The following is a 15,482-nucleotide window of genomic DNA, read 5'->3' as shown; positions in this document are numbered from 1 at the left end:
GTTGATTTCTGGTGTTTCAATTCTGTTCCATTGGTCTATCCATCTGTTTCTGTACCAGTACCATGCTGTTTTGATTAAAACTGCCCTGTAGTATGTCCTGAAATCTGGTATTGTGATGCCTCCGGCTTTGTTTTTGTTGTACAAGATTGCTTTAGCTATTCGAGGTCTCTTGTGCCTCCATATAAATTTCAGCACCATTTTTTCCAGATCTGAGAAGAAGGTCTTCGGTATCTTGATTGGTATTGCATTGAATTTATAAATTGCTTTTGGGAGAATGGACATTTTGATGATATTGATTCTTCCAATCCATGAGCATGGAAGATTTTTCCATTTCTTGGTATCCTCTTCTATTTCTTTCTTTAAGGTTTTGTCATTTTCATCGTAGAGATCTTTAACGTCCTTGGTTAAGTTTATTCCAAGGTATTTGATTGTTTTTGTAGCTATTGTGAATGGGATTGATCTTAGAAGTTCTTCCTCAGCCATGGCATTGTCTGTGTATACAAAGGCTGTTGATTTTTGTGCATTGATTTTATACCCTGCTACTTTGCCAAACTCTTCTATGAGTTCCAATAGTCTCTTAGTAGAGTTCTTTGGGTCCCCTAAATAAAGAATCATGTCATCTGCAAAGAGGGATAGTTTGAGTTCTTCCTTCCCAATTTGTATCCCTTTAATTTCTTTTTTTTTTTTTTTTTGCCTAATAGCTCTGGCTAGAACCTCCAGAACTATATTGAATAGCAGTGGTGAGAGTGGACATCCCTGTCTGGTCCTAGATCTCAGTGGAAATGCTTCCAACTTTTCCCCATTCAATAGGATGTTGGCTGTGGGTTTTTCATAGATTGCTTTGATTGTATTGAGGAATGTTCCTTCCAAACCCAGTTTGCTTAGAGTTTTCATCATGAACGGGTGTTGTATTTTATCAAATGCTTTCTCAGCATCTATTGAGATAATCATATGGTTTTTCTTCTGCAGTCTGTTAATGTGGTGTATCACATTGATTGTCTTGCGCACATTAAACCATCCCTGCATACCGGGGATAAATCCCACTTGGTCTGGGTGGATGATCTTTCTGATGTGTTGTTGCATTCTATTGGCGAGAATTTTATTGAGGATTTTTGCATCTATGTTCATCAGGGATATTGGTCTGTAATTCTCTTTCAGTGCTGCATCTTTTTCCGGCTTAGGAATTAAGGTGATGCTGGCTTCATAGAAAGAATTTGGGAGGATTCCCTCTTCTTCGATTGTTCTGAATAGTTTGAGAAGAATTGGAGTTAGTTCTTCTTTAAATGTCTGGTAGAATTCAGCAGTGAATCCATCTGGTCCTGTGCTTTTCTTTGTTGGGAGGGCCTTTATTACTGTTTCAATTTCTGTCTCAGTTATGGGTCTGTTTAGGTTTTCGATGTCTTCCTGGTTCAATTTAGGTAGGTTGCATGTGTCCAGGAATCTATCCATTTCTGATAGGTTTCCCTGTTTGCTGGCATACAAGTCCTTGTAGTAATTTCTGATGATTCTTTTTACTTCTGTGGTGTCTGTTGTTACGTTTCCTTTTTCATCTCTGATTTTATTGATTTGGGTCTTTTCTCTTCTTTTTTTAGTTAGTTGGGCCAATGGGGTGTCAATTTTGTTTATTTTTTCAAAAAACCAGCTCCTCGTTTGGCTGATTTTTTGTAATGTTTTTCTTGATTCAATCCTGTTGATTTCTTCTCTGATTTTAATTATTTCTCTTCTCCTACTAGATTTGGGTCTGGTTTGCTGTAGGTTTTCTAGATCCTTGAGGTGAATTGAAAGCTCATCTATTTGGTGCCTTTCCAATTTCTTGATGTAGGCACCTATTGATATAAACTTCCCTCTTAACACTGCTTTTGCTGCGTCCCATAAGTTTTGGTATGTTGTGCTGTTATCCTCATTTACTTCCAGAAAGTTTTTGATTTCTCTTTTGATTTCTTCTATGACCCATTGTTCATTCAGGAGCATGTTGTTCAATCTCCATGTGTTTGCATATGCTCTAGGGATTCCTGAGTTGCTAATTTCCAACTTCATTCCTTTATGGTCTGAGAAGCTGCATGGTATGATTCTAATTCTTTTGAATTTGCTGAGACTTGCTTTATGGCCTAGTATGTGGTCAATCCTAGAGAAGGTTCCATGTACTGCTGAGAAGAATGTAAAATCTTTAGCTGTAGGATTGAAAGTTCTGTATATATCTGTTAGATCCATTTGGGCTATAGTGTCGTTTAAATCTACTGTATCCTTGTTGATCTTCTGTCCTATTGATCTGTCTATTTCTGAGAGTGGAGTATTGAAGTCCCCCAGTACTATTGTATTGGGGTCTAAGTCTCCCTTTAAGTCCATTAACAAATCTTTTAGATAAACCGGTGCCCTGTAGTTAGGTGCATATACATTGATAATTGTTATATCTTCCTGTTGAATTGATCCCTTAATCATTATGTAGTGTCCCTCTTTGTCTCTCTTAACGGTTTTTGTGGTAAAGTTTATGGTGTCTGATATTAAGATGGCTACGCCCACTCTTTTTTCATTTCTGTTGGCATGGTATATCTTTTTCCAGCCTTTCACTTTCAGTCTGTATGGATCTTTGTTGGAAAGATGTGTTTCTTGTAAGCAGCATATAGATGGGTTTTGTTCCTTAACCCAATCAGCTAATCGGTGTCTTTTAACTGGACAGTTCAGGCCATTCACGTTCAATGTGACTAATGATAAGTGGTAACTTTGCCCTGCCATTTGCCAAAGATAAGTTCTAATATATGCTTTGAATTCCCTGTGATCTTTTGCTGTGAGCTTTCCTTCCTTGGTTTCCTTCCTTTACCTTCTTTCATATTGATGACCGTGTTTCTTTGTTTCTGTGTGTAACACATCTTTAAGCATCTTTTGCAGGGCTGGACGAGTGGCAACAAATTCTTTCAATTTCTGTTTGTTATGAAAAGTCTTTATTTCACCTTCATTCACAAATGATAGCTTTGCAGGATATAATATTCTGGGCTGGCAGTTGTTCTCTCTTAGTACCTGGGCTATATCTCGCCATTCCCTCCTAGCTTGTAGAGTTTCTGATGAGAAGTCAGCTGTGAGTCTGATTGGAGATCCTCTGAGAGTAATCTGACGTTTCTCTCTTGCACATTTTAGGATCTTTTCTTTATGTTTCACTGTGGAGAGTTTAATTACAACGTGTCGTGGTGAGGATCTCTTTTGGTCGTGTTTATTAGGGGTTCTGTGGGCTTCCTGTACTAGGATTTCTCTGTCCTTCTCCAAACCTGGGAAATTTTCTGCTAATATCTCACTAAAAAGGCCTTCTAATCCTTTCTCCCTCTCCATGCCTTCAGGAACTCCTAGAACCCGAATGTTGGGTTTTTTAATAGTATCCTGAAGATTCCCGACAATATGTTTCAGATTTCTAATTTCCTCTTCTTTTCTTTGGTCTGACTGTATCCTTTCCTGTTCTCTGTCTTCTAAGTCCGATATTCTCTCTTCTGCTTCTCCCATTCTGTTTGTAAGGCTCTCTATTGTGTTTTTCATTTGATCTATTGAATTCTTCACTTCAGTCACTATCACAGTTTCCTGTTGTACTAGTTGTTTCGTTTCATTTTGATTCCTCCTTAATATTTCATTTTCACGAGAGAGATTTTCTATCTTGTCCATTAAGGATTTCTGTAGTTCAAGAATTTGTTTTTGAGAACTTCTTAATGTTCTTATCAATTTTTTGAGATCTGGTTCTTGCATTTCTTCTATGTCATCATCCTCATAATCTTGAATTGGGGTGTCTTTTTCATTTGAGGGCTTCATGGTGACTTCCTTGTTTTTATTACCTTGGTTTTTGCGTTTGTTATTTGGCATATTGGAGATATTTGGTTTCTTCACTGGTGCTTTTTCTTGTTATACTATGACTCTAGATTAAGTGGACTATCTGTTTTTGATGGAGCCTTAGGGCTTGAGATGGGTGTGGCCTGAGAGCTCTGTTTGGTGTGCCAAAGGTGACACTCCCAGGTTAGGCGTGGTAAACCTCTCTCTCTCTCTTTTTTTTTGATTCAAAAGGGAAGTTATTCTGCACAGCTGAACGAAGTTGGAGGTAGTTAGCAGGCAAATGATATACCCGCAGGAGCCAGAGATCGGAAGCTCTTTCCCAAGGACCACACAGGGAATCTGTTCTGCCCTCAGAGTGGGCTCAAATTCTCCTTCAGTCTCCCACTGGGTTTCCAAAGTTACGGAATTGTAGCGTCTCTGGAGAGTGCTCACGTGAATTCCGTGAGTTCTCTCCCCCACCGTCTCTTTTTTCACAGTCTCAGTTCAGTAGCACCACAAATTTACTAGGTCCTAATCTCCTGTTAATTCGCCCCGCCCAGAGTCAGGTTTCTCTGCTAGGCTCAGGGCCGGTGCAGACCTGAGGTCACTCTGCTTATGACGTATGTCCAAGATGGCGCCTGCTCTTTGTCTTGCTCGCCCTTGAGAGGTGAGCGGAGAGAGAGAAACCCGTGTCCGTACCAGTCACCTTTTTTTTTTCTCTCTCTCTCTTCCAGATAGCCTGGTGAAGTTCCCCCCCCCCCCCGGGGGTCGTTCCCTCTAGTCTACTCTCTCCGCTTGCCTGCCGGTGTCTTGGGCTATTGAGGTTCGGCTCACCTCGCGTTCCAGCACTGGTGTGTTGAGTCTGCCGCTGGTGTCCCGAACTGTGGGCTCCCACGCTCTCCACGCAGGTCCGCTCCCCTTCCAGCGCCGATGTGTGGACTCGGAGCCCTGGACGTCCCAAGTCTCCCCGCTGTTGTCTGTGTGGCACGCACTCCCCTTCGAGCACTGGCTCTCAGACCCTGCAGCTTGCGCAGCTCGGTCCCGCGGCTCGGCTTCCGCGCGGTTGGCGACCTTGTTCTCCCAGTAGGTCCTCCGATTCACGGCCACTGGATCCAGAAGAGTTTCCTCTGCAGTATTTTCCTGGTTCTTTTTTTCTGAGGCTACCGTAACTCCCCTTTTATTAAACTAAATTTTCCCGGACTATCGGTGCGCACCCTCACTATTCCGCCATCTTGGCTCCCGATAACTACCTTTTGATAACTGAATTATGAATGATTCCAAAATTTTTCCCGTTTCTCAGTATTTTCCCAAGTTGTTTAGTCATCATTTTGAGTAAAAACATAAAATAATTCAAATGTGCTTATAGACATGAGTAAGTATAGACCTAGACTTTTTAATTTATTGTTGAATAATTCTTGTGTGAATTTTGAAATTATCTTAATCAATATGAATGATCCATTTAAAATTAATTACAGGAAATGATTAATCCAAGTAATGCATATCTATCAAACCTTAACTAAGTAACTAGAATGCGTGGAGTTTTCTGCTGGTAGCTCTTTTAAGTTACAAAGATATAAAAGTTACGGTTTTAACTTTGTCAGAGTTAGAACTAATTGTAGAAATTCAATACCCAGGGCAAGGAAGGCCGTAAGGCAGTTCAGTTCACCTGTGTTCCGTTTCTAAGGAGGGCTGCTTAGAGTGATGCGTTAGGAGAAATTTGGAGGATTGAGCTTAAAGTGCTGATGACTTAATAATGTCTGTGCTAGCAAGAAAGCAGAAGGATGTGGTACTTACATGCCTTCTTGATCTAGTTAGGGAATACAGATAATCTACTTCTCTGCCTGGGCCCGCACACCTGGCTGCCGTGAGTGCTGGTGAACATATGCAAGGTGGTGACATTCAAGGTCAAGTAAAGTGTTGAGAGATTTCAGGGAGGAGAAATGTGACTCCTCACTCTGACCTTTTATGAAGTTAAGCAGTTTCAGATTCTGTAAGAGTAGTCTTCATTTCTGAGGAAACACCTGCGGTTTATGGAAGCATGCCTTTCAGGTGTCAGCTTCAGGAATCAGACACCCATCCAAGTCCATCTTGCTCTATGATTTGTAATATGCAGTATGTATGCTCCTGGCACGAACATTTCTGCACATCTATATTATGACATCCATAAGCAAGTAGCAAGCTATTGTAGGTTGGCAAAAAGCTTGGGAGATGAAGGTGGGGGTCAGGAGAGGAGGGAGAACATGCCTCTTTGCCTCTTCTGACATCTTCCGGCACTACATGACAGATCACATGATGGTGTTACCTGCCCCTTCGTTCCTGTGCCCCATATATGTCTTCACATATAGGCAGTGTTCTGGATTCTTGGGGCATTTAAGTCATAACTGATGAAGTTATTTTTCATTCTTGGCTAGTGAATTTCTGAAGCTTTTTGGTCATTGGAGGGCTGTGACTGCCATTTTCTGGAAGATGTGTGACTTCTTTATTGCTATTCCACCCTGCTTAGATTAGAAGAGCTTGTAATTTTGGGCCGGCACCATGGCTCATTTGGCTAATTCTCCACCTGCGGCACCTGGGTTCTAGTCCCAGTTGCTTTTCTTCCACTCCAGCTCTCTGCTGTGGCCTGGGAGGGCAGTGGAGAATGGCCCAAGTGGTTGGGTTCCTGCACCTGCATGGGAAACCGGGAGGAAGCACCTGGCTCCTGGCGTCAAATCGGCGCAGCTCCGGCCATAGCAGCCATTTGTGGGGTGAACCAATGGAAGGAAGACCTTTCTCTCTCTCTCTCTCTCTCTCACTGGCTATAACTCTACCTGTCAAATAAATAAATAAATAAATAAAAGAGCTTGTAATTTTATTTTATTTGGGTGTGTCGCTCCCCGTCTTCGTGGAGGAACGACACAGGACCCTGCGCTGTTCTTTTGTCTGCTCGGCCCTCCCCGGGTTTGCTGCTGGTTCTTCCCGGGTTGGCTACCGACCCTTCTACCTCCGTGGAAGGGCGGTTCCCCCTGCCACATTCCCCACTTCCACGGGGGAGTGGCACACCGCCGGCCGGCTCTCTCGGGGGCTGCACAGGTGTTCCTTCAGATAGATGTTCCCGGTGCATGTTGTCTCTCCTCCTTTATAGTCCTCTTCCACCAATCCCAACTCTGCTACCCACACGCCGAGTACGCTGCTCTCCTCCAATCAGGAGCAGGTCCTACAGTTTATTGGTTGAACTGGAGGCAGCTGTGTAGAAGCTGTTACTCCCTTCTCAGCGCCATATTGTGGGAGAGCAGATGCATAGAATAAGTCTTAATTCCAGTAACTTAGTCTAGTCCGAGTTGCTCCCAGTTGCTCCCCACAGGGTGTCCTTAAATTTTTTACCATTAAGGTAGAGATGCAGGGCTGGATAAATAAATTTTATAATGGCTGTTTGGAAAAATCTCCATGTATTTTCCATCCCTCTTGATTTGAATCCTCATAAATCAGAGCTTGAGAGGAATGTGACAGTTTAGATGACAAGAACCCTCCTGACTTTTGAGATCACTGCATGACATCTCTACCACGGGATTTTTTTCAGCCTGTTTTTGAAACACAACTGGAGACAGAAATTTCACTCCAATCCAACACAGCCTACAGTTTCTTTGGAATAGCTTTTGTCCTTAAAAACCTTTCACTCCATTGGCCATGATTCTGTTCCTTGGGAATTATGTACCTAAGTCATAAAAATACCTCTTTAAATGTGAAATGTCTGCAGACATTGGAAGAGCACAATGTAGGTCATCTTCTGTTCTTAAGTATTCTAGTTCCTTCTTCTGTTTCTCTGTGGTCTTGTCTTCAGAAGACCCCTTTGCTGTTGATCATTCTTAAAATATTTCAACAAGAGTGGTCTCAGGAGTCCAGATGTTGTCTGGATACAACGTACCATTGTTATTGAGTAATGAAGCTGGAGTTGAGTTGCTGGTGTTGGAAGAGCGGCATTCGTTTCCTTGTTCACTCATTGAACATAGTATTGGTTGAAAACCCTGAGTGTTTTCCATACTCAGGTCTATGTTGTACTCAAGAACTGTCTCCTGTTTGTTCTTAAAAAGTCTACCTTGTCCAGTTGGACTCATTTCAGTGATCCTCTGTGACTTTGTGTTGTTAGTCCAAAATTGTGACAGCTGCGTGGGGCAAACAGCAGATGAAGACCGGGTTCCTCAGCAATCTACTTGCAGGTGAATCTGGATTAATGCTAGCTCTTTGCTGTTATGTTTAGGCTTCAGGTGATCAGTGTTTTATGGAACAGTAGAAACTACTTTTATCATTAAATTGGATTTTACACTTCAATGATATATTCAGTGAAGAAGCTTAAAAATGGTTTAAGTTTAATTAAATCACGTTAGCATATGGTCAGTAGTGGTGGAGCCTATAGAAAACTCTTCTCAAGAATATTATCATAATTTTGCCTGTCTTTTAAACCTCACTTCTTTGTACCTGTTTTCATAGTGTTAGACAATAATTAATTTTGAAGCCTCTTCTAGTGTTCTAAAATGCCATAGTTATCCCTTCATGCTTAAAAATATAGGCTTGAAGGGTAAGTATTTGGCACAGTGGTTAAAAGGTTTCTTAGGATGCTTTCATTTCAATCTGAGTGCCAAGGTTCAAGTCTAGGATCCACTCCCAATTGCAGCTTCCTGCTTATGTGTGCAACAGGAGGTTCCAGCTGATAGCTCAAATATTTGGATCTCTGCCACCCAAGTGGGAGACCCAGGTTGAATTCCAGGTTCCACCTGGCCCAGCTCTAACTCTGGGCATTCAGAGAATAAACTAATGAATAGAAGATAACTTTTTGTCTCTCTCTCTCTCTTTCTGCCTCTGTGCTTTTAAAATAAAAAGAAAATTATATATAAACTTTATATATGAATGATATATGTCATGGCTATCCCCTGGGCTGCTTGTTAGAACAAAATGAATATAAAGCATTGAAAAAATAAATAATAGGACCTCAGTAAAAGTTAACATTTGTTAGTATTTTAAAGAATTATTACAGAATCATTCTAGCTTTCCATAAGATAAAATTATTTTGACTATAAGCTTGTCAGTATGATTTAAAATTGATAGGCAATATCATTTTATAATGTTTTAATTATATAATGTACATTTTAGTTTCTTTTTCTAGGATTATAAACTATATCCTTCCTTTTATTCTTACCAGTCATGTCCAGACTAGTTGTTGATTATATTGAACGAAAGCCAAAGTAGGTTTTCTGTATATGTTAAATCCACTAGTAATGATGAATACATTTTTGACTTCTAGCTTGTGACTTTTTCAACAAAATGTTACAAAAGTTCAAGTTTTAATGAAATTATATTTTTATTCATTTAGGCATTGTAGCTGGGCTTAACAGTCCCTTTAAGAGTCTGGGTTTATAATTACAGAATGTCTTGTGTCTTCATAATGACTCATTTCCCTGAAATGTGTTTCAATCTCAGGTGATTGTGATAGTTAAACCACAAGACTGATTGTACATAAAGTGATTCCTTTTTCAGAGAAAGAGTCCCCCTAAACTCTGTATGATAAACATTTCAAATCATTCTTTTTATCACATCTATATGGCTGATTTGTTCTTCTTTAAAAACAAATGCATTAAAAATAAGTTCCTAGTCACAAAGTAAGATGATCGCAAGGAAAGTAACTTTTTTATAAGAATATTAAAAGAAATAGATGTCATCTTTGTTGAAAATTAGGTGGAGTTAGGGATTTCAAATGGCATGGACATATGTTCCACTATACGTGCTTTCCTGAATCCGGATTAAACTCGGGAATTTTGAGGATGGACAGAATAAGAGGAGGTGACCTTGAGTGAGTTGTTGAAGAAAAGGAAGCTGTCCCAAGCTGCCAGCATACCATGGATGAAGCCATGGAAGGTAGGGTGCTTGCTGTGAGCGTAGGAGTGGTGAAAAGGCTTTGAGGCCGGCGCCGTGGCTCAATAGGCTAATCCTCCGCCTTGCGGCGCCAGCACAGCGGGTTCTAGTCCCGGTCGGGGCGCCGGATTCTGTCCCGGTTGCCCCTCTTCCAGGCCAGCTCTCTGCTGTGGCCAGGGAGTGCAGTGGAGGATGGCCCAAGTGCTTGGGCCCTGCACCCCATGGGAGACCAAGAGAAGCACCTGGCTCCTGCCATCGGATCAGCGCGGTGCGCCGGCCGCGGCGGCCATTGGAGGGTGAGCCAACGGCAAAAGGAAGACCTTTCTCTCTGTCTCTCTCTCTCACTTTCCACTCTGCCTGTCAAAAAAAAAAAAAAAAAAAAAAGGCTTTGAGCAAGGTTTTCGAAAGGCTCTTCTGACATGTCTTTATACAATCCATATTGGGGTGCAGAGAACAATTATTGCTATAAAGGATGATGAATCTTGAAAAACTACCTCTTACCTGTCGTGGTCCTCCTGAAGTTGTTGTCATCTGTCTTGAGTTTAGAGAGTTGAGTCCTTCATAGAACCCCCTGGTTATGTCATGCACAGAGGGTAAACTCATCCTTAGCCATCATTTTCACAAGAATTAGCCCTGCAAAGAGGATTCTGACATTGGCCTAATGTCTTACCCACACTCCTGACACAACACAAACATAGTTTAAGCTCTTTCACTGTGGAGACTCTGGGCTGCATAATTCCATTTTCCTGAGTCCAACAGACTATCTTTATACAATAAGGATGCACTGTGCATCCATTGTGTATTCTGTTGTGGGTAGGAAGGATGGCACTATTTAAAGTCTCCCTATTTGAAAGATGCTCAAAGCAGAATATTTGGGGGATCCATAGCTCAACGGGGCTCAGAGTAACTTGGTTCCTCCTGAAAGGTGGAAATTACAAACTGGGTGTCTTACTGACCAAACCAGACCTAAAACTCTATTTTGTTTGACTGGAAAAGTGTTATAATTAAAGAAAAAAAAAAAAACACATGAATGCCTTTTGTTAGAATGTATCATCTCTAGGTCACCCAAAGTCTGCTATTCCTCACCCACTGAGAACATGCCACATCAGCTGCATGGCTCCCACGGGAGTTTGACTGTGTCACCAACTGCCCTGCATCCTAGTAATGGGATCTTAAGATTCCCAGGAGTTCCCAGATGGGTAATAGGATCTACTACATTCTCTCTTCCTCTATCTGGAATACTCCTCTACTTAAGATAGAATACATTCATAAGAAAAAATGATTTTTTTCTCTCTGGTAAGAATGATACCATAAGTGAATATATTTTATGGTAATAGTATATACAAAGGATGTTCTAAAACTTTATGGAAAATCTGTATTATGAAAAATTTGGGTCTCAATTTTTTTGCAACAAAATGAAGTAATAAACATTACATTTATTCCTCCTCATGCACCTGCAGCCCCTTCACCCCCTTCAAATCCTGAGAAGACTAAAATGGCTTAGAAAGAGGAGGAAGTTTTGATGAAGAAAGAGGTTGTTAGGGTGAGCATTTGGTCTCACAGGACCCTGTTTAAGATGCTATGTACAATAAAGGACTGCTTGTGTTCCAAACTGGGTTGTGCTCCCAGTTCCAGCTTCTAACCAATGCAGACCCTAGGAGACAGAAGGTGATGGTCCAACTGCATGGGTCCCTGCCTCCCTGCCTTCTGACTCCTGGCTTCAGGCTGGCCCAGTCCTGATTGTTGGGGGCATTTGGGGAGTGAATCAGTGGATGGGAGACCTGTCTGCCTGTCTCTTGAATTAAAAGGAAAAAAAAAAAAAAGGCCATCAGTTATACTCCTTATCCCCTTCCAAGGTGGTTGATGTCTGCCTACAGCACAAAGGCAAGCTGTAGAAGGGAATTTGCAAAACCACTGACTGAAGATGGCTCTTCTAATAACCAAATCAAGACTCTTGTGTAGCCTGAAGAGTCTATAGAACTTTATGATGTACAACTGATTAGAAAAACCATACAGCCACCAGGTTTTTATCTAGGGTTGGGGGAAAGCTACACTGAATAAATATGGAGGGGAAAGTGAAGTATAAAATGGAATTGAAATTGCATCTCTCAAGAGATATTTCTTCAGCGTATTGATTACATAATTGAATTTGAGGAATCTAGAAACGTCAAGTGTTTTGAACTCTCAAACTTTGCCTGTTAAATTTCGAATGGTTTTCTGAAAGCTAGCTTACATTTAATGATGAAACTGGTCTTGTTATAACTTTTATTTCTTCATCTAATTTGGTAATAGGCAGAATTTTTTTTTTCCCATTCGTCGTAGCACTGTTGGCTTACTGACAATGGTCTAAGGATGGAAAAGTTTAGTTGTTCAGTGCAGTGGCCTGAAAGCGAGGAGCTGCATGTAATATTTCCTTAGAAAACATGTTTAACATTTTGGACAGCTAAGCTTGATTTATTGAATTCAGTTTTCTACTGGCAGTGGCATAGATTGTTTTTTTCCTAGTGGCTATTCCAAGATGACCTGAAATGTTGGTAGATTTCAATACATTTTTCCTACTATTTTCCATGTTATGCAAACACCGTTGTAGCTTAATTATAGGAAATTTGACTTTGCTCGTTACATGGGTGGAATTAATTTTTCACTGATGGATTTACAATTAGAGTAAAACAAGGTTACTTTCTTTCCTGGGATTCTGTGAACTATGTTTTAATGTCCTTTAATATGAGGAGATAATTGCATTTCTGGAGGCTTTTGTATTTTTTTTTTTTGAGATTATTTATTTGAAAGACAGTTCTAGAAAGGCAGAGAGCAAGCGAGCGACCGATCAATCTTCCATCAGCTGGTTCACTCCCCAAGTAGCTGTAACAGCCAGGGCTGGGCCAAGCCAAAGCAGGAGGTTCTTCCAAGTCTCCCACATGTGTGCAGGGGCCCAAGCACTTGGGCCATCTTCTGCTGCTTTCCCAAGCACATTAGTAGAAGCTGGATCAGAAGTGGAGTATCCAGGACTTGAATCAGTGCCCGTATGGGATGCTGGTGCTGCACACAGCGGCTTTACCTGCTACACCGCAGTGCGGGTCCCCTAGCTTTTGTAGCTGATCAAACCTTACAAAATGTGAATATTGTGATTTTAAAATTTTCATGAAGTATTTTGTTTAACAAAAATCTTTGTAACATATTACTTTGCTCTAAAAACTTGTATTTTCTGAACTTTTGCTAGAAGTTATTTTCATGTCAGTATTTCTCATTTTACTTTAAATTCACCAAAAATTTAAGTCTGATTCCAAATTTCAGACACTTGAGACAGTAGAGCAGCATGGGGAGAAGCCCTGTTTCCATCCTTTGTTATGTAAAAGGCAATGCTCTTAGGAAAATTTGACAGCCCACTGCATGGTATGCCAGGGTACTCAGGATTCGGGCACATCTTTGCTCGCCTGCTGATATCACAAGCCATTACTCACAACATTTGTGAACACTATTTTGAAAAATAACTGCAAAACATTTTAGCTGTCTTTCTATATGTCTCAATTCTTTCTTTAATACATTGCTCTACTTTTGTTCTAGGCTCGCAGGAAGGAGGTGTTTATCCAGGAACGGTATGGGAGATTTAATCTAAATGACCCGTTCTTGGCACTCCAAAGAGACTATGAAGCAGGTGCCAGTGACAAAGAGAAGAAGCCTGTTTGCACCAACCCCCTGTCCATCCTCGAAGCAGTCATGGCCCACTGCAGGAAAATGCAGGAACGGATGTCCACACAGCTGGCTGCCGCCGAGAGCAGACAGAAGAAGGTACTGAGGCTTTCTGTCATTTTCCCCATGAAAGTGGAGGATGGAAAAAAAAATCCCTGAACTTGTTTTTTGTTCTTAAATACTTTGTTTTTTGGAAGGGCTGAGTTAAGAACTTAGAAGTATAAAATGCTGACAGGTCGTGGTATCCCTTTAAAAGTGCAGCATAAAGTGTTTTAAAATACACCTTGCAATGACACGAAATCATAAAGAAGTGTGATAAAGAATTGAAGTTTCTCACGATAATTGCTTTGCTACGTGGTTTAGAATATGGAGTTTCTAACCAGGTGGGAAAGGAAGACTTACCTTTCTGAAGCCGTTCTCATCTTCCAGCTGGCCCAGCAAGAGTGGAGAGCCAAGTTTCTGATCACTTGGGGCTATACCCAACTGATTTTACCCAGCTTCTGTCTAAAATACTGCTCTGCAATTGGAACTCCTTTTATAGTTTCCTTGGAGAGCGAAAGCTGCACACAGAGAACAGGATGAAAGTTTGCAGACGCACAGTGTGTCATCCTGCAGCTCTGGGCAGCATCAGACTCGCCTCCGGCCGTGATGGCCCTGTCGGCTGCAGGCCTCCAGCCTCCTGCTCACATGTGTTTCATGTAAACCAACCTCATTCCTCTCCTCCTAACGCCAGCATGCACATATTTCTTGCACTTGAGTCCATGCTTCCTAAGAGTCCTACGTTTGATCATGACTGATCGCCATCAGCGGCCAGGGGAGAGAGAGATGTAAATTGTGTCCTTCCACTGTGCTGCAGCAATAATCCATTCCTTTTACAAGCGAGTGAGTGAGGGCATCAGGAGAAGTTAAAACGTTCTGGTGTGATTAAAAGTGACACTCACCATGATTGAAGCACAAATTAAAAATATTTTTCTGTTTAACATTTTCTGAGAACTCTTTAATCTCTCATATTTAACACTTGCTTGACTATTAACCTGAATGGAGCCTACCATAAATGTTTATGATATTGTCATTTAAAGTGTGTGTTTTTCTTATAATTATATCTCTGTGTAATGAATGTCTCCACATATGAATGTCAGTGTCCCAGTGTATTAAAGAAAAAGCAAACATTTTCCTCAGTACGTTACATAGTAAAAAAAAAAAACAAGCAAAAGAACTAAAACATTGAGAAAAAGAGTCAAGAATCATGGAAGGCCTTCCACAGGTATGAGGTCAAATCAAACAGTTTGATTTTAGACTTAGCAAACCATCTACACAATCCTGCAACCACTGAGCTCTCTGGAAATTTTCAGAACTCCTCACAAAACACATTAGCAACAGCCAGTGTATTTCAGCTGATGTCATGAAAGCTCATTTGTATTTCTCGCATGGGATAGCATTTCCATTAGCTTCTTAATGAGTCAAATGAGCTACTTCATGATAAATTATTTCTGCTGGATTTTATGCTGCATTATCAAAAATCAAGAAAATATTTTATTTTTACATAACATAAAAAAATACTTTCCTAAATTGTACTTTACTCCTGCATTTTATTTTCCTTGTAAGGGAAAATACAGCTCATTTCTAGTTGAATCAAAGATTTTATTATCTAGCTTTTTTTTTTTTTTTTAATCAACTTACATCCTGTTTGTTTCTGAATGACTGGGTCATTTCCAACCTGGCTGGGAGTGAAAGGAAATTGTTTCTGTCCTATGGGCCCTGAGAGGCTAATATAAATTGAGCCAATGGATCTGCCTGCCATGTTTAACAGGAACACAGGAGTCCTTTATGGGCAAACCCATTGACAGTATAGCCTCAGTAAAGGGTAGCTCTGGCAGGAAGTGCTATGGTTGTCCTTAAAGAACATTCTATTCCACTAGATTATAGCATGAGAGAAGAGTGACAGTTTGAGTTTTTACTCCTGTATCTTTACTTAAAAAGGAAATACTACATCAGCTGATAAAAGCAGAAACTCCAAAGTCAAATTTTTCAGGAGCAAAATTACCCGTCACATTTATTGGTGAAGGTAAATGCTTTAACCATTCCCTTGCATATAGAGCAGCCTGAAGCTTCAGGAATCTAAA

General features: G+C 40.8%; 1 protein-coding gene across 5 annotated transcripts in view; it reads left to right on the top strand.

Moving 5' to 3' along the window:
- The window catches only part of CTTNBP2 (cortactin binding protein 2), a 192,046-nt gene that overhangs the window by 79,914 nt on the left and 96,650 nt on the right, over positions 1 to 15,482 (top strand). For all 5 annotated transcript variants that reach the window (XR_011387007.1, XM_070069817.1, NM_001171037.1 and 2 more), the window contains 1 exon segment: positions 13,234 to 13,458. Coding sequence is in view for 4 of the 5 variants with exons in the window: in XM_070069817.1 (XP_069925918.1) it covers positions 13,234 to 13,458 (225 nt within the window). In the remaining variant the exon portion in view is untranslated.

This window comes from Oryctolagus cuniculus, chromosome 3 (assembly GCF_964237555.1).
Source record: "Oryctolagus cuniculus chromosome 3, mOryCun1.1, whole genome shotgun sequence".
Lineage (NCBI taxonomy): Eukaryota > Metazoa > Chordata > Mammalia > Lagomorpha > Leporidae > Oryctolagus > Oryctolagus cuniculus.
Note: the sequence above shows the minus strand (reverse complement) of the source record. Positions and strands in the feature narration are given on the sequence as shown.